This window comes from Equus asinus, chromosome 1 (genome assembly GCF_041296235.1).
Source record: "Equus asinus isolate D_3611 breed Donkey chromosome 1, EquAss-T2T_v2, whole genome shotgun sequence".
In the NCBI taxonomy this organism is placed as follows: Eukaryota; Metazoa; Chordata; class Mammalia; order Perissodactyla; family Equidae; genus Equus; species Equus asinus.
In genome coordinates, this window is record NC_091790.1 from 119,671,960 (window position 1) to 119,691,293 (window position 19,334).

General features: G+C 41.7%; 2 protein-coding genes across 6 annotated transcripts in view; one reads left to right on the forward strand and one right to left on the reverse strand.

Moving 5' to 3' along the window:
• The window catches only part of ADAT2 (adenosine deaminase tRNA specific 2), a 57,754-nt gene extending 43,457 nt beyond the window's left edge, over positions 1-14,297 (reverse strand). For 2 of the 3 annotated variants that reach the window (XM_044768905.2, XM_044768896.2), the window contains exon 1: positions 14,064-14,297. In XM_044768905.2, coding sequence (XP_044624840.1) covers positions 14,064-14,162 — 99 coding nt within the window. In that variant the 5' untranslated portion in view covers positions 14,163-14,297. The remainder of the gene's footprint in view (positions 1-14,063) is intronic. The other variant, XM_014850693.3, reaches the window with a different exon arrangement.
• A 141-nt stretch (positions 14,298-14,438) lies between these two features.
• Positions 14,439-19,334, forward strand: part of PEX3 (peroxisomal biogenesis factor 3) — a 32,331-nt gene continuing 27,435 nt past the window's right edge. For all 3 annotated transcript variants that reach the window (XM_070506542.1, XM_070506540.1, XM_070506535.1), the window contains exon 1: positions 14,439-14,573. In XM_070506542.1, coding sequence (XP_070362643.1) covers positions 14,501-14,573 — 73 coding nt within the window. In that variant the 5' untranslated portion in view covers positions 14,439-14,500. The remainder of the gene's footprint in view (positions 14,574-19,334) is intronic.

The window sequence follows — 19,334 nt, forward strand, 5'->3', positions numbered from 1 at the left end:
GGAAACCCTCCTACCTGAAACAAAAGGGCAAAGATTTACAAAGCTCTGAACAAGGAGATAAATACACAGAAAAATCAGAAAACTGCAGCTCTCTACCAAAACAGATTAGCAAACAATTATAAAAGATAAAGGGAAAGGAAGCATCAAAAATAAATATAAAAACTTCAATTAATTGTGAAGTCACAATACACAAAAGAATAATTTGTGATAGCAAAAACATACAAGGGGAAGTGAAAAGGGATGGAACCTACTTAGGCTAACAGAGATAAGAGGCTATCAGAAAACGGACTATCTCACCTATGAGATCTGTTATACAAATGTCATAGTAACCACTAAACAAAAAATCAGAGCAGAGCCACAAATCACAAATAAAGAGAAAACTAAAAAAAGCATGACAGAAAACCACCAAACTGAAATGGCAGTCGGAAATATTGAACTGGAAAATGAGAGATAAAATGGCAGTATTAAGGCCTCATATATCAATAATCACTCTAAATATAAATGGACTGAATTCACCAATGAAAAGACAGAGTGGCTGGATGGATTAAAAAACAAGACTCAACAATAAGCTGCCTCCAGGAAACACATCCCAGCTCTAAAGACAAACACAGGCTCAGAGTGAAGGGATGGAAGATGATACTCCAAGCAAATGGCAAGCAAAAGAAAGCAGGCATAGCCATACCTATATCAGACAAAGCAGACTTCAAGATAAAAAAAGACAGGGAGAGAAAAGGGAGGCAGGATACAATGAGCAAAGGGACATTCCACTAAGAGGACATAACACTTATGAATATATATGCACCTAACACAGGGGCACCAAAGTATATAAAGCAACTATTAACAGACCTAAAGGGAGAAATTAACAGCAACACAGTAATAGTAGGGGACCTCAACACCCCACTTACATCAACCAATAGATCATCCAGACAGAAAGTCAACAAAGAAACAATGGCCTTAAATGAAACTAGACCAGATAGACTTATATATATATAGAACATTGCATCCAAAAACAGCAGAATACACATTCTTCTCAGGTGCACATGGAACATTCTCAAGGATAGACCATATGCTGGGAAACAAGGGAAGCCTCAATAAATTTAAGAAGACTGAAATCATACCATGCATCTTTTCCAACCACAATGCTATGACACTAGAAATCAACTTAAGAAAAAGCCTGGGAAAGTGTCAAATATGTGGAAACTAAACAACATGCTACTGAACAACTATTTGATCGATGAAGAGATTAAAGGAGAAATCAAAAAATACCTGGAGACAAATGAAAATGCAAACACAAAGGTGGTGCTAAGAGGGAAATTTATAGCAATACAAATATACCTCAAAACAAGAAAAATCTTAAATAAGTAATCTTAAACGACTCCTAACAGAATTAGAAAAAGAAGAACAAACAAAAGCTCAAAGTTAGCAGAAGGAGGGAAATACTAAAAATTAGAGCAGAAATAAAGACTAAAAAAAACAGTAGAAAGGATCAATGAAACTAAGAGCTGATTCTTTGAGGAGATAAACAAAATAAACAAAGCCTTAGCCAGACTAAGAGAAAAAGAGAGGGCTCAAATAAATAAAATTAGAAATGACAGAGGAGAAGTTACGACAGATTCCACAGAAAGACAAAGGATTATAAGAGAATACTATGAAAATATCTATGCCCACAAATTGGATAACCTAGAAGAAATGGATAAATTCTTAGACCCATATCACCTCTCAAAACTGAATCAAGAAGAAATAGAGAATGTGAATAGACCAATCACAAGTAAAGAGATAGAAACAGCAATCAAAAATCTCTCAGAAAACAGGACCAGAAGGCTTCTCTGGAGAATTCTACCAAACATTCAAAGAAGATTTAATATCTATCCTTCTCAAACTATTCTGAAAAAAGTGCTTCCTAACTCATTCTATGAGGCCAACATTAATCTGATACCAAAACAGAAAAGGACAACACAAAAAAGGAAAATTTCAGGCCAATATCGCTGATGAACAGAGATGCAAAAGTACTCAGCAAAATATTTGCAAATTGAATGCAGCAATACGTTAAAAGGATCACACACTATGATCAAGTGGGATTTATTCCAGGGACACAGGGATGGCTCAACATCCGCAAATCAATCGATGTGATACACCACATTAACAAAGAAGAATAAAAATCACAGGATCATCTCAATGGATGCGGAGAAAGCATTTCACAAGATCCAATGTCCATTTACGATTAAAAACTCTCAATAAAATGGGTGTAGTTATTATGCAGATTTAAGTCCTTGCCTTTGGCATTGATTAAGAGTTTCTAGAGATAAGGTCATCCTCTTTCTTCTTCCTGGTACAGAGAGGGAAGAACCCTTACAGATGGAGATTTCCTTTACAATGTAAATCTCTCCTAACAAAGGGCAAGCAAGTTACACCCTCAGAACCTCCTTCCCTGTCCCAGTTTATTAACAGTAACCAGCCCCAAATAATCCTCATGCCAAAGAGACATATCTTGGGGTGGACAATTCCAGGCCCCCACAACATTCTTCATGGAAATAGAACAAAGAATCCTAAAATTTATATGGAACAACAAAAGACCCCAAATCGCTAAGGCAATCCTGAGAAAAAAGAACAAAACTGGGGTTATCACACTCCCTGACTTCAAAATATTTTACAAAGCCATAGTTATCAAAACAGCATGGTACTGGCAGAAAAAGAGGAACACAGATTAATGGAAGAGAACTCAGAGCCCCGAAATAAATCCACACATTTAAGGACAGCTAATCTTAGACAAAGGAGCCAAGACATATAATGGAGAAAGGAAAGTCTCTTCAATAAATGGTGTTGGGAAAACCAGACAGCCACATGCAAAAGAATGAAAGTAGACCATTATCTTACACTATACACAAAAATTAACTCAAAATGGATTAAAGACTTGAATGTAAGACCTGAAGCCATAAAAGTCCTAGAAGAAAATATAGGCAGTACGCTGACATTGGTTAGCAGTATCTTTTTGCATATCATGTCTACTCAGGCAAAGGAAACAAAAGAAATAAACAAATAGGACTACATCAGACTAAAAAGATTCTGCAAGGCAAAGGAACAAAATGAAAAGACAAACCACCAACTGGGAGAAAATATTTGCAAATCACATTTCCAACAAGGGGTTAATTTACAAAATACATAAAGAACTGATACAACTCAACAACAAAAAAACAAACAACCCAATCAAAAAATGGGCAGAGGATATGAACAAATATTTTTCTAAAGAAGATATACAGATCGCCAACAGGCACATGAAAAGATGTTCAACATCACTAATCATCAGGGAAATGTAAATCAAAACTACAATAAGATATCATCTCACCACGGTGAGAATGACTAAAATCACCAAGACAAGAAGTAACAAGTCTTGGAGAGGAAGTGGAGAAAAGGCAACTCTTATACACTGCTGGTGAGAAGGCAAACGGGTGCAGCCACTACGGAATTAGTGAACAGTATGGAGATTTCTCAAAAAATTAAAAATAGAAATACCATAAGACCCAGCTATCCCACTATGGGTATTTAGCCAAAGAACTTGAAATCAACAATTCAAAGAGACTTATGCACCCCTATCTTCATCGCAGCATTATTAACAACAGTCAAGACATGGAAGCAACCCAAGTGTCCATCATCCGATGACTGGATAAAGGAGATGTGGTGTGTATATGTGTGTGTATATATATATACACATACATATATATACAATGGAATACTAATCAGCCATAAAAAAAGACAAAATTGTCCCATTGTGACAACATGGATGGACCCTGAGGGTATTACGTTAAGCGAAATAAGCCAAACAGAAAAAGACAAACACCGTATGACTTCACTGAGATGTGGAAGGTAAAGAAGCACAGATAAGGAGAACAGTGCTGACCAGAGGGGACGGGGGTGGGGGTGGGGGACAGATGTAAAGGGCTCACACATACGGGAACGGATAAACACTAGACTATTGGTGGCGAGCATGATGCAGTCTATCCAGAAACCGATATATAATAATGTACACCTGAAATTACACAATGTTATAAGCCAAAGTGACCTCAATAAAATAATTAAATAAATTCTAAAAACCTTACTTTGACCCAGAACTATTTGAAGCACTCTGCGCTAATTCGTCTAGTGTACAACTAGGAACAGGTTCAGTGATCTCCCATTTTGCCGACGAGAAGACTGAGACACGGGAGGGCATGGCGTCTGCCCACGTGAGAGACTTGGACTCCAGCCCAAGCCTCTGGCTCCATTCACTCATTTGTCTAACAAATATTTGTCGGGCGCCTACCAGGTGCCAGGTTGCTGGGCATGCTGCCACTGCTCTGCCTCTATTTTCCACCCTAGTCACCACTAATCAGGTACTTTATCAGTGTTCGGGTTCGCAGTGGGTCAAGTTCAAAGGACAAAAGGAGAGGGAACACTTAGCAAGAGAGTGAGCTGCGCTAAGTTTAAGGCTAAAAAGACTGCAAGAGAATAAACGGTGGGGAGGCCACGTGACAGGACCGTCTGTGTGGCTATGTGGCCATGCCAAACATGGAGAAGAGACTCCAAGAACAGGTGGAAGAGAGGAGGTGGCAGGGGAGAGGGAGAACCACCCCGCCCAGTGGCGTTCCCGGTCTGCAGGGGCAGCTGCGGCCTCTCTCCCCCCGGCCTGTAGTGACAGCCTGCACCTTCATTCTGCCCCCTGGATTTTCTCTTGTTTCTTCCAGCCAACGTATCTCCTCTGACCCGATTTCCTACCTCTCACTGTTTTCTTCCTGTTTTCTTCGAGTAACTTGTTGCCGTGTAGATTTTGTCGCTAGTGCAGTGGAGTCACCTCTGACCCCCAGCGTCCCTGCGTAGAGCAGAGCTGAATTCACGGCCAGTTTTCTCGGAAGTGAGTGGCCAGGTCCGTCTTTCTAGTCTGTCTAGTCTGGAAGCTCCTCTGAAACCTGTCCCCCATGGGTGACCCTGCTGGATTTGAAATCCTGGTGGCATAATTTTCAGCATCCCAGCAACACGCAGCTGCCACAGAATGACAGCTGACGGCTGGTGGGGTGGTTCCCCGCCCGGGAAACGAACCCAGGCCGCAGTGGCGAGAGCACTGAATCTTAACCACTAGACCCTCAGGGCTGGCTGCCCAAATGAGAAAGAAAATAAGAGTGATGGGAGGGGCCGGCCCAGTGGCGCAGCAGTTAAGTGCGCACATTCCACTTCGGCGGCCTGGGTTCGCCAGTTCGGATCCTGGGTGCGGACATGGCACTGCTTGTCAAGCCATGCTGTGGCACGCATCCCACATATAAAGTAGAGGAAGATGGGCACGGATGTTGCTCAGGACCAGTCTTCCTCAGCAAAAACAGGAGGATTGGCAGATGTTAGCTCAGGGCTGAGCTTCCTCAAAAAAAAAAAAAGTGATGGGAGTATTTAAAAAGGGCAAATAACATATTGATAAGGAATGACCAAGCATGCCACACTGATGATGAGTGGGTGAGCAATTAGAATGGTGAGTTAGGGAGGAGGTGGTGAGAACAACTCAAAAACCCCACATTAGTGAATTTAGGTGAAACACTTTTCAACAAAAAAATGTGTGTGTAAAGTACATGTGTACATAGGCATATATAAAATATACATATTTGCTTTGCTGTCAAGTTCAGAAGAGATTTAACTAAGCTGAAAATAAACATCCCATCTCATACTTTCCAATGCTCCCACCAACTCTTCTGTCAAGTCTGATCATTTGTTGTTTTTTTTTTAATGGAAATAAACATTCCTTTTTTTGTTTTTTTTTGTTGCTGAGGAAGATTTGCCCTGAGCTAACTAACATATGTTACCAAAGTTCCTTTTTGTACGCGAACCACCACCACAGCATGGCCACTGACAGATGAGTGGTATACATCTGGACCTAGGAATCAAACCTGGCTGCCAAAGCAAAGCACCCCAAACTTTATGACTAGGCCACCCAGCTGGCCTTGATCATTTCTTTATGAATGAAAAGAGCTCAGACAAAATGGGTCTGAAATGTGTGCAGGTAGGTTTTTAACTATCTCGTCTTTCTGGGGAAAGGGCAAGGCTCAGTTACTACTTAGAATGTCAACCTGGTCTTTCATAAATTAATAAACTAACAACCTTCAAAACTGAAGAATGAAATCTCTCTTCTTCCCAGCCCAAAACTGATCCCCACTTCATCTTTACATGTCCCTCCTTTTGCTCTAGTCCAGGCCTGCCAGTTTCGGATGATGACAACTCTAGGATGAAAGAGACTCTCGTTCTCTAAGTCAGCACTGCTATAAACTAGGGTGAGATGCGGGACGGACTGCAGTTAGGACAGCCTCTTGATGAGTCCCAGTACATTTCCTAGGAAAGAGAAGATAAATTAGGGGAAAAGACGGTTTAGCTAGAACAACTCTTAGGTAGAAAATAATAACATCTAAAAGGTTAAACTACGCTACAACTACTACTGCTAAGGACTCTCTGTTTTCCCTCCATCGATTTTAATTCCTCAGCCTGGTACTAAGAGCCTCTCAACCTCCACCCATCCTCCCCACCAGCCAACTGAATCAGCTGAACTTTTCATTCTTCTTCCAGGTCCCTGGGGCTTAAGCTTTTTGGAGCCAAAATTCCCTTTGAGAATCTGAAGACAGTTCTGGACTCCGTCACGTGAAAAAGGAACATGCACATAATATTTTTCTTTCTAGTTTCAGAGTTTACAGATTCCCCCTAAAACCTGGGCCCCAGGTTAGGAAGCCCTGTCCTAGACAGACAGCTGGACCACTTTTAACCTAAGACAAAGTCGTCCATTTCTTTGTACTTGGCAGTTCCTCTGCCTTGTCAACCTTTCCCTTCCTTTCCACCAACCCACAGCCCTTTTCCTTTTAAAATTCAGAAAGCATCCTATAACTTATCTTAACTGACTTGCTCAGGACTTTATTACCTATTATCTGATAGCACTTTATATCTGTCTCTTATTTTGTACCCCGGACACATTAACTTTTTCATTTGTGCATGGCATAGTTCCATCAATGAAACAGTATGCTCCTGGGAGGCAAGCACTAGATGCAGGCACTAGCAAGCCTGTCTTGCTCAGCTTTGCAGCCCTAGCACCCAGCACAAGGCCTAAAACATGGGAAACAATCATTTCACATTTGTTGAAATGGATAAGCGTCTATGCTTGAGTTCTTTCTGAATTTCCCTCAGGCCTAGCACAATGTTATACTAATGCTAAGCACATAGAAAATGCATGTACAATAATATACAATAGATTTATTCTAGAAAACCTGCAACTTTTCTCTCTTTCCCTCTCTTCTCTTTCTCTCTCCCTCTCTCTCCACATATACACACACTCAATCTTTCTTTCCTTCTAATTATAAAGTAAGACGTTCAAGGCAGAAAACTTGGGGGTAAGAAATCCACATAGCAACAAATAAAAACCGTGGCCGGCCCTGCAGCCAAGTGGTTGAGTTCACGCGCTCCGCTTCGGCGGCCCAGGGTTTCACCGTTCGGATCCTGGGTGCAGACATGGCACCGCTCATCAGGCCATGCTGAGGCAGCGTCCCACACGCCACAACTAGAAGCACCTACAACTAAAATATACAACTATGTACTGGGGGGATTTGGGAAGAAAAAGCACCCACACAAAAAAAGATTGGCCCCAGTTGTTGGCTCAGGTGCCAATCTTTAAAATAAAATAAAATAATAATATAAAAACCACTAATAATCCCAACACCCCAAAATATGATCACTGCTGTTATTCTGTGACAGAAGTTTTTCAGGTTTTTTTCCTATGCCTGCATATACACATTTGTAGTTTTAAAAACATCAAATAGATTTATACTATACATATAGTTCAGCAGTCTGCCTTTTTCATTTAGAAATACATTATAAACACTTCCCTATGTTAGGTAACATTTTTTCAGCACATGATTTTTTAAGGCTGCAGCATTCCTCTGCATGGACATGAACATCTAGGATTCACTTAGCTGGTCCCCTGTTGTTTGATATTTACATTGTTTCAAATTCACTGCTATAAACAAGTGAACTTCCCTATATATCTCCATCCCTTCCTTATGAATTATTCCTAGAAATAGCTATAAAATACAAAGAGCTCCTACAATGTGATTTTTAAAATAAAACTAATAATAAAATTGGGCAAAAAATATGTCTAGGCAATACACAGAAGAAAAAAATCGAAATGTCTAATTAGGATAGCAGTCGCAGTAATGAAACTGAAGAGGCAGAGAAATCCAGCAGAGTGTAGGTCTGAGAGCAGAAAGCAACCAAACACAGCCGGTGGTGAAGACAGACGGCCAGGCTCAAATCACAGCTCCAGCCCGACCAGCTCTCTAACTTTCTAAACCTCCATGTCGCCATCTGAAAATGAGGACAGTAATAATACCCACCTGCTAGGGCTACCTCGGGGCTTACATATTGTGGCCCATAGGAAACACTGTGCATAGCACTGAGTCTGGAACACAATGAGAGTGCAACACTGTTACTGATTCTTATATTTGTTTCCAAAACTAGACCCTTAGAATTACACCCCAGTGATGATTAAAACAGTAACTTTCATTATGTGTTTGGCTTTCCAAAAGAAAACTGTCATGAAAAATAGTGATTTTACAAAACAATAATAAAGCAGATAACTTTAAAGTTTGATAACTTTATCAAAGAACAACCACAACAAAAGTAACAGCTGTTACCTCTCACCTATAACATTGCCAAATATTAAAGAGTGATAATTCCAGAGCTAGTGGGACATTCTCATACACTGGTGAGGGAACTGTGACCATTTCAGACCAGCACTATCCAAGAGAACTTTTCGTAGTAAAGGAAGTGTTCTTTGATGTGTGCTGTCCAATATGGTAGCCACTGGCCACTCATGGCTATTGAATATTCGAACGTGGCTAACAAGACTGAGGAACTGATACTTAATTCTATTTCACCTTAATTTAAATTTAAATAGCCACATGTGCTAGTGGCTAGTATACTGGGCAGCACCGTTCCAGAAGGCAATCTAATATCTATATGGTTTTAAAAAAACACAGGCTTCCTTTAACCCACTTTTGGTAATCTATACATAGCAATAAAAGTACCTTAGGGTGGAAGTGAGGGGAAGATAAACCAAAATAAAATATTTAAGGGTAAGGAAAAAAAAAAAGAGGTCATAATTTAAAAGGGAATATATAATTTCATTAATGTGAAGATATATATGTCAAAAAATACATTTTTAAAAACCCACCACAGGGTTCTAACATTCAAAAAGAGCAGTCATGTCTGTTTACACATGGACACAGCAATATATGGAAGGATACTCCCAAAATGTTCATAATGTTATCTCGGATGGTAGGATTTTTAGGTAATTATTACTTAATCTATTAAATCTTTTTTATAGCTTGAATTTATGACTATGAATTATTTATATACTCAGAAAAAGAAAACTTTAAAATATTTTCATTTGGAAAAAATATACACCATATTACTGGATCAAAGGATAAACTCAGTTTTAAGGCTTTTTTCTGTCTGCATAGCCGAACTGCCCTCTAGAAAGGCTGCCCCAACCTCAGCAACCAACTAGCAATTCCCCACACACATACCCTCACCAACAGCAAGCACTACAATTTTTTTCACCTTTGTCAATTTAACAGGTGAAAAATGGAATCTTTTTTATTTGAATTTTATTTATTACTAGTGAAAATGCACTTTTATTCACTTATTTGCTAGTTATTTGTATTTCCTTTAGAAATATCTTGTTCATATCCTTCTGACTTCATCATCAGGGTGTACCTCTTTTCTTATTAGTTTGTAAAGATTCTTTATATATTAAGGTTATCAAACCTGTCCTTTCATGCACATTGCAAGTATCTTCCCCCTTTGCCATTTGCTTTGTTACTTTGTATCTTGCTTTCAATATGTAGAAGTTTTCAATGTTTATGTAGTTAAAACCTACCAATTTCTCTTTTATGTTTTCCACCTTTGGTGGGATACTTTAAAGAGTCCATCTAGGGGCCAGCCTGGTGACACAGTGGTTAAGTGGGCACGTTCCACTTCTCGGTGGCCCAGGGTTCACCAGTTTGGATCCTGGGTGGGGACATGGCACCACTTGGCAAAAGCCATGCTGTGGTAGGCGTCCCACGTATCAAGTAGAGGAAGATGGGCATGGATGTTAGCTTAGGGCCAGTCTTCCTCAGCAAAAAAGAGGAGGACTGGCAGTAGTTAGCTCAGGGCTAATCTTCCACACACACACACAAAAAACCCCATCTCCGTTCCAAGTCCTCCAGGCCTTCTCCCAATAAAGACTAAAATTTATTTACTACTAGTTCTTTTCTGGCTTTATTATTTTAATTCTATCTCTTCAATGAGATTTTCACATTTTTACTATAAAAATATATTGATATATTTCTTTAAAATGACCCATAACTTTACCATGTTAACTATTTTTTTTGTTTTTTTTTTTAAAGATTTTACTTTTTTCTTTTTCTCCCCAAAGCCCCCCCGGTACATAGTTGTGTATTCTTCATTGTGGGTTCTTCTAGTTGTGGCATGTGGGACGCTGCCTCAGCGTGGTCTGATAAGCAGTGCCATGTCCGCGCCCAGGATTCAAACTAACGAAACACTGGGCCGCCTGCAGCGGAGCGTGCGAACTTAACCACTCGGCCACGGGGCCAGCCCCCCATGTTAACTATTTTTGTGTGTTCTCCTCTAGCCTTTATTTCATAAAAATAACAGCTTCTATTTATTGAGCATATCAGGTCAGGTGCTTTACAAACATTATCTCTTGTAATGTATACAATCCTGTGAGATAGATATTATAGAAGAAGACACTGTCCATTTGATGGAAGAGGACACTCAGGTTGAAAGGTTAAGGACTTGTCAAGGTTACTTCCTGTCAGCAGCCATTCTGGAGTTTGAACATAGGCCTGTCTAACCCCTCAACTTGTATGTATAGTATAAAATAATTTATATCCTGCTTGTTTAATATTTAGTATCATACGTAGTTGTGACAGCTAACATTGTTTGTACCTACTATCCGTAACCATTTTAATAACAGCACATTATTCTACACAGTAATACACCCCAATTTAATTAACCATTTCCCTTTATCAGAAGTTTGAAATGCTTCCTGGTTTTTCACTGTTACATATAACTCTGAAATGACAATGATTTTATCTTTCTAAACTACTTCCTTAAGATAAATGCCACAGAACCATATTACTGGGTCAAATGAAATGCACATTTTCTGTGGCTGTTAATTATACTATGACAGCTTGCCTTCCAATAAAAGCCGTACCTATTAGACAGGGAGGGCTGGATTGATCTTTGCAGCTTCACTAACTTTAGATGACATTTTAAAAAAACAGATGTTAACATTTCTCAAAAACTGCTTTCCTTTGTTTTATAACCCAGGCTTATGTTTCCATATTAAATCGTAGACTACGATAGAAATTTTCCAGTGCAACCCCTTTATCTCAACGTGAAGAAGGTAAGGCCCAGAAATTACACGACTTGGCTGTGTTCACCTGTCTGGTCCCATCAGAGCCAGACACTCTGGTTATTCGTAATGCCATATAAATATGTCTAGCGTTTAGTGTGTTAATGCTGTGAGGATGCTAGTGTCTTCCCTATCACACACATAGTGGACGTTTCACTTTCAAATTCCTCAGTAGATGTTAACCAGAGACCAACTCACTGCCTCCAGATCTGCCACTAGCTACGCTTCTGGTCCAATCTTAAACTCTTCTCAGAAATATACAATACACTTTCAACTACTTTAACAATTCTTCGGAATAATTTAGGATTTGAAGTTTCTTTCGTGTGGAGAGGATGGTTGAACAAAGCACAAGATTTATGACAAGAGCTTTTTTCCCTATGTTTAAGGCCTGAAAGAAACATGTATGTACAGGCTGAAACAAAAAAAAATCATTGCTAAGTAAGGGCCTCCTTCACCCCATGTAGCAGGAGGTAAACTATGTAATCACACCCCTCAGTGTTTATAACCCAATGAAGAGACTAAAATGTCAAGGCCAGAGAGATCTTAGAAACTGTCTGCCCACAACTAGAAGGACCGGCAACTAAGATATACAACTGTGTACAGGGGGAATTTGGGGAGATAAAGCAGAAAAAAAAAAAACATTGGCAACAGTTGTTAGCCCAGGTGCCAATCTTTAAAAAAAAAAAAAGAAACTGTCTGGAGTTCAACCAGCTCATTTTATAGAGAAGAAAGTAAAACCCTAGAGGGATAAAGTGACTTGCCCAAGATCACACCAAAAGGTAGTAAATGGACTTAAGTGTTTAGCCCAGAAGTCTGCAGAATAGTGCAGAGGCAGGTATACAAAATATTCTAAGACATTAAGACCAAAAGATGCTTAACGGAAATAAATACCCAAAGTATAAAAGGATGGAAAGAAAACACAGTTCTGATTGACAAGGTGGAAAAACTCAGTGACTAAACGTAGCTGTTTTTGAAACCACTGAGTCTCCTAGGTAGCACCTTGAAAAATTTCACCTAAGCAAGCTCTATAGATAAATACTTCAAGGAGAGCTCCTGAAGCAAATGAAAACAAACCAAAGAGATCACAGATTCTGACTCCGCAGCTTTCAGACATCAACTGCCCTCCAACCTCTCACCCACAGGATACAGACGCAGCTCACTCTACGCTATTTTGGCTTTCGTGAGCCTTTATTATTTTATCATCCTCCCTATTTGCTAAGAAGCTGCCTAACAGATGATATTATTGAAACAATTTCAGGGAGGGAGAGTGAGACTTGGATATCACATGAAAACTCTGTCTTCAACTTGGAGAATTTAGTAATATAAAAGGACAAACAAATCATGTCACAAATTCTCAATCAATTTTTAATGCATATATGGACTTTTCTTTAAGTATCAGAAAGAAGGGTATGTATCATAAGTCTAACGGAAGAAATAAATTTCGAAGTGGGCTTAAAGAACGGATCATGAAATCAACTTAGTGGGTCATGACTAGCAGTTTTTTTCAAAATGCAATAAAAAAGAAACACCAGGAAAACTGTACGTAGGAAGCTTAAGTAAGTTCTATTCTGTGAAACTTGTCTCAATTATAGCTATGGGTGTGTTTACTGAGTTGAAATATAAAACAGATTTTTTTACTATGAGTCACTTTCAAAAAAGTATGAGAAACAAGTTTAAAAGAACATTATGCAAGTAACAGACACAACTGGATAGATGCTGTAATGCATCACGGCTTAGAGAAAAATATTGGGCTGTAATAGTGAATAAATGCAGGAGAAACAATATGAGAAGAGAATAGAGAATCCCAAAATCAGTTTCCGTGCTGGATCCCCAATGCCAGGCACAGCGCACTCAATAAACATTTGTGGAGTGAATGAAGGCATAATTATGGAATTAATTAACTATGAGACCAGAGGCCACCAAGGATAGGAAGAATATAATCAAAAACACGTATGAAGGGGCCGGCCCATGGCCTAGTGGTTAAGTTCCACTTCAGCGACCTGGGGTTCGAGGGTTCGGATCCTGGGCGCGGACCTAGGCACCCTCATCCAGCCACACTGAGGCAGCATCCCACATAGAAGAACTAGAATGACCTATAAATAGGATGCACAACTATGTCCTGGGGCTTGGGGGAGAAAAGAAAAAAAAAAAAAAAGAGGAAGAGTGGCAACACGTGTTAGCTCAGGGCCAATCTTGCTCATCAAAAAAACAAAAGGAAAAAACATGTATGAAGACGATTTCTTTGACAGCAGCTTTAGAGAAATGGAAAACCGAAGGGCATTTCATCTACGTATTTACGTGAGTGTGTAGACGGATTTACACACATACACACTCCAAACACACTGTTACAGCACATAGAAGCATGGGGAAAGCACGGATCGTGCTCAAATCTGATTAGAGCCCCCTCAACCAGCAGTCCTGACGGCAGCGAAGGAAGGGGTAAAAGGACGTGGACAGCAGGACGGACGGACGGACGGCGCCCCCGCACAGGGCGCCAGGCGCCGACGTGGAGCCGCAGGCCGCCGCCCAGGGCACACCGGGCCGAGGCCACAGAAGGCTCCCACCGCGGCACCCGCCTCCCGCTCCTCACCATCTGCATGGCCTCCTCCATCCACTTCTCGGTCTCCTCCGCCGACACGGAGCCCGAGCCGCGGCCGACCGGCGTGGACTCCTCGGCCGCAGCCTCCATGGCGCCCCGGGGCCCCGGCGGCGGGACGCTGGCACGGAACGCCGAGGCTGCGGGTCCAGTTTCCGGGGGAGCCGGACGGCGCGGCGCCGGGGAGCGAATTGCGGACGGACCCGGGCGCCGGCCCAGAGAGCGGCGCGGCGGCCGGAGGCGCCCGGCCCGCCCAGGCCACGCCCCTCGCGCGCGGTGACAGGCTCTGCGGAGAGTCGCGTTGGTGGCCTCCGGCGCGCGCCGAGCGGGACGACGGCTCTCGGACGGGGTCGCGGGCCAGGGGACGCGGAAGCGGCTTCCCGAGGACGCCCCGCGCCAGCGGCCCCCCCACCCCCGCCCCGGGCTCGAGGATGCTGCGGTCTACGTGGAATTTTCTGAAACGTCACAAGAAGAAATGCATCTTCCTCGGCGCGGTCCTCGGAGGTGGGTGGCGGTGTCCGTGGCGGGACTGCTTTCCGACCGGAGACCGGCGTCCGGAGTCCGGCGTCCGGAGTCGTGGGGGGGCGCTCGGCCGTCGGCGTGAGCGCGCGGCGACCCCGGGCCTGCGCCCGTCGCCCCGACCGGGCTGCCGGGCTCTGGCCCCCGCCCCCCCCCCCCCCCCCGGCCCCGGCGCGTCCCCCCGGGCTCCGAGCCTCGCGTCTGGGCGGCCCGGTGCTGCGCGTGCCGCCCGCTTGCAGCCGCCGCGGGGCGTGCAGTCCGTCGGGAGTCGTGAACACAGCGCGGGGGTGCTGAAGGGCTGGGAGCAACCCAGATCGGTCTCCGAGCGCTGCTTCTGTTCGTTCAGCGTGCAAGCTCAGCTGGAAATCACGCAGGGAGAAAGCGCTCGCGGGATGCTGTGCCGGCGCCCTCCGCATCGTCGGGATCGGGACCGCGCCCGCCCGTGTGTCTTATCTGGGTTGCACACGCCGAGAGGAGGTTTAGAAACAGACGAGATAACCATCTTGGGAGCCTGTTCCTCCTGTGCCAGTCATGTCACAATATGCAGGGATTTGAAGGAGAGGAGAGAAAGCCTTGAGAGAGAGAGGAGAAGGAAATGTAGGAATGTTAAGACGGAATTTTTAGAATTTGAGTTTTTTTGAGAGAGGTTATCACTAACTACGTGCTTTGGTTACAGAAATACTTAAAAAACAAGAACAGAAGTTTCCCAAAGAATTTGGTTGCTTTTCTCTTACCGTTAGATTATATTCTTTCGCCCCTAAACAACTTGAAATTAGCAATACTCTTAGCATCAGGGATTTGATCTGTTGTTGTTGAAAGTCTGAAACAGGATTCTTGTTGATGAGGCGAAGAAAATCTTTTCCTTGTCTCCGAGGACTGTCACAGTCGATAGTGAGCAAATGTAAATTTTTATCACATTCTTTGAGAAATCCTTTATAGATAAAATGTATTTTCCAATATCCTCAATTGCTGATATTTAATATATATTTAAATTATGGTAAGACTACCGAGTTCATTTTATTTGTAGAACCTAAAGATATGTGTGTGATGGAAGAAGTATAAGTAAAATATTTTTGCCACTACTCCGTGAAGGAAAATAATCTCTCTTTAGGAATCTCAGAAAGAGTAGCATGAAGGGTCAGACTTACAGAACAACCTAATGGTAGATTACGCATAATCATAGGGGAAGTGAAAGAGTATAATACTTAAGAGATAGTTATAGACTTTTTTCAAAAAGCTATCGAGAGCTTTATAGTTACAAATTAAGAGGAATAAAAAAGAAAAAAGTTCAGAGGGACAGAAAAAGAAAATAATCCTAGTGTTTTAGAACAAAAAAGGAGGTCAGTCTAAAAAGGAAAGAGTAGATGACTGCAGTTGGCATTTGTTTGAGCTTCCTATTCTTCCTGCTTCAGGGGAAGGCCTAACATGTTAACAATTCAGTTAATCTCATGGAGGAAGCGTTTGTCGCCATGCCTGTAGTGTTGAAGGCAATGTGATTGGAACTACAGGATTTACAGAGATTTTTAACAGTAACAGCCGCCGTTTATAGGGTGCCCAGTGGGCACTGTGCTAAGATTTTCTATTCAGTGGAGAGGGCAACTAGGGTAGTTACTGTTATCCTCACTCAAAAATGTGGGAACTAGAGCCCTAAGAATTTAGGAAACTTGCCCAGAGTCTCAGAGCTAGTAACAAGGAAGCTAGAATTCAGACCTAGGTGTATTAGATGCCAACGCACGTTCTCTTTCCACACTTCACCACTCTGCCTTCAAGAACTTCACGGTCCGATAGGGATGAGAAACAAGTGTTTTCGTCCATTCAGGCTGCTATAACAAAGTACCACAGACTGGGTGGCTTGTAAATGACGGGAAGTTATTTCTCATAGTTTTGGAGAGTGGAAGTCCAAGATTAGGGTGCCAGCATGGTTAGGTGAGGACCCACTTCCGGGTTGCAAACTTCTTGTTGTATCCTGACGTGGCAGAAGGGGCTAGGGAGCTCTGTGAAGTCCCTTTTATAAGAACACTAATCGCATTCATGAGGGCTCCACCTGCGTAATCTAATCGTCCCCCCAAAGACCCCACTTCCTAATACCATCCCATCGGGAATTAGGATTTCAACAGATGAATTTTGAGGGGACACAAACTTTCAGACCATAGCAACAAGTATACAAATAATTAAAATGCAAAACAATAAGAGAGTGGAAAAATGCTATCCAAATCAAACTGGCGGATAGCGTGTGCAGTCGTAGAACGTCAGGAAAGGACTAAATGGAAGAGGCATATTTTGACAGGCTTGAGAGCAAGGTAAGATATCAACATGCCTGCTCCGAGAAGTTAGGCCATTCGGTGGTGGGGAGACCTAAGTAAAAGCTTTGAGTTGCAGGCCTTCTTAAATAGGAATTTCCTTCATTTTGAATAAGCAACTCCTTTAGACCAGTTTGCACAATTTGACCAGTTTATGAAAAAACTAGAGCGGTGGTTCTCAAACCTTTTGGCCTGAGGTTTACTTTATACTTTTAAAAATTAAGGACTCGAAAGAGCTTTTTAAAATTCGTGTCAGTAGCTGCCATATTAGAAATTAAAACCAAGAAATTTTTAAAATATTAATTTAAAACTAACAGTAGTAAACCCATTACATATTAACATACGTATTTTCCCAAAAAAAGTTGTGAGAAGAGTAGCATTGTTTTACATTTTTGCAAATCTCTTTGCTGTCTGGCTTAATTGAAGCAAGCTAGATTCTCATGTCTCTGGATGCTTTCAGTCAGTTGCGATGCCACATGTGTAGAATCCATGAGTGCTAGAATACTGCACTGTACAGTCGTGGGAGAATGAAAATGGAAAAGGCCGGGATCACTGTAGTGTTATTATGAGAATAGTTTAGACTCGCCGATCCCCTGAAAGAGTAGTAAATGCCTCCAGGAATACCCAAGCCACACTTTGAAAACCACTGCACTAGAGAAAGTGTTGCAGAACGGAGAACAACCAGATTCATATTTATTGCCTTACTGATATCTCAGAATCCCAGAGCACTGATTTATAATTTATATCTTAATCCCTGTGATTTTTGTTTTTTCCAGTTTTTCATTTAGTCATTCATTCACTCTTTCATTCAACAAGCATTTGCATGAGAGTCAGTGCCTACTGGGAGTACAAAGAAATAAGACCCAGTTCTTGACGTTGAGGAACTCACGGTGCCGTCCGGAGAGCAGAAATGGAAATAAACAGGCGGAGGACAATGCTAGTGTTCTAGTGCCATAACAGAGCGGGGTGCTGTGGTGGCATTGAGGAGAGAAACCTGAAGGTGTCTGGCAAGCTTCACTCGAGAGTCCGCTGGGGTTAAGTTGCACAGCTAGCAAAGGAGAAGGGGGCACATATTTATATTTTTAAGAAGTATTATATGTTGTTTGAAATGCAAAAGGGACGTCCAGCAGACTCAGAGACATTGCTTTTGATGCATTCTCTGCCTTCATTCTCACTTTCCTAGAGAGACAAATCTGAAAAAATCAGAATTTATGAATTTGGGGACTGAGAGCCTGGGTAAATTGGACCTTGTGTAGGGACTTACTGCAGTGCTAACTCAAGAAAAATAGTGGATTGTGGGATTTTAGCCTAAGTCCATGTATCAGTATGCTAGGGCTGCCATAACAAAGTAGTACAAACTGAGTGACTTAAACAACAGACATTTATTGTCTCACAGTTCTAGAGGCTAGAAGTCCAAGGTCAGTGTGTTGGCGGGATTTGTTCTCCTGAGGGCTGAAAGAGAAGAATCTGTTCCAGGTCCCTCTCCTTGGCTTATAGATGGCCATCTCCTCCCTGTGCCTTTATGTCATCTTCCCTCTCCACCTGTCTGTGTCCAGGTTTCCTCTTCTTATAAGAACACCAGTCACGATGGATTAGGGCCTACCCTGATGACCTCCTTTTAACCTGATTACATCTGTAAAGACCCTACATCCAAATAAGGTCACATTCTGAAGTACTGGGACTTCAACATATGAATTTTGGGGGCGACACAATTCAAGCCATCACAATTCATTTTCTTCTTTTACCTTTAGGTAGAATATACTACATTTATCAAACAAATATAGTAGCCTAAAATATTTTTATCAAACACTGTTGAGAATCTAATGAAAGCAATGGACCCTCTCCCCAGGAAAACACATATACCAGTCAAATTTACTATTCCAGGAAATTCTTAGCTATACAAAGAGCATCATTACATTTCATTTTGCATTGTTATTATTATTTGAGAAAAAGTGTTCATTTATACATAATCATTTTGTACATAACTTAGCAATCTGTTGTGCAAGTTAAATTCAGGCAATTCATTGAGAAGTAGTTGCTGTATGAGAGTTGCCTGTCGAAGGGCTGCTTTGTAAAACCGAAGCCAGTTTCTTCGTTTTGTTGGTTTTTTGACACTGTCACCAATTTATTGAGGATGCATTACAGGAAGCCACTTATGTGAACTTTTGTTCTGTAGGCATGATTATAATACACTTATTTGCATACAAACATAACAGCAATCATTCTTCTGCCTACTTATTTGTAGCACATACCCTTTTACTAAACCATTATTTTTAAGAATGTATAACTTGTTACCATACAATGCTTATATTAGTGAAATAATTCAGAATATGTGTTTGCTTTGCAGTTCCTAGAGGGCTGCCTCCTCCCCAACCTGTGACAGACAGACCAAATCCAATTATTTAGGTCATGCACAGCTCTTAGGTTCTTTTCGGTAGATACTGGA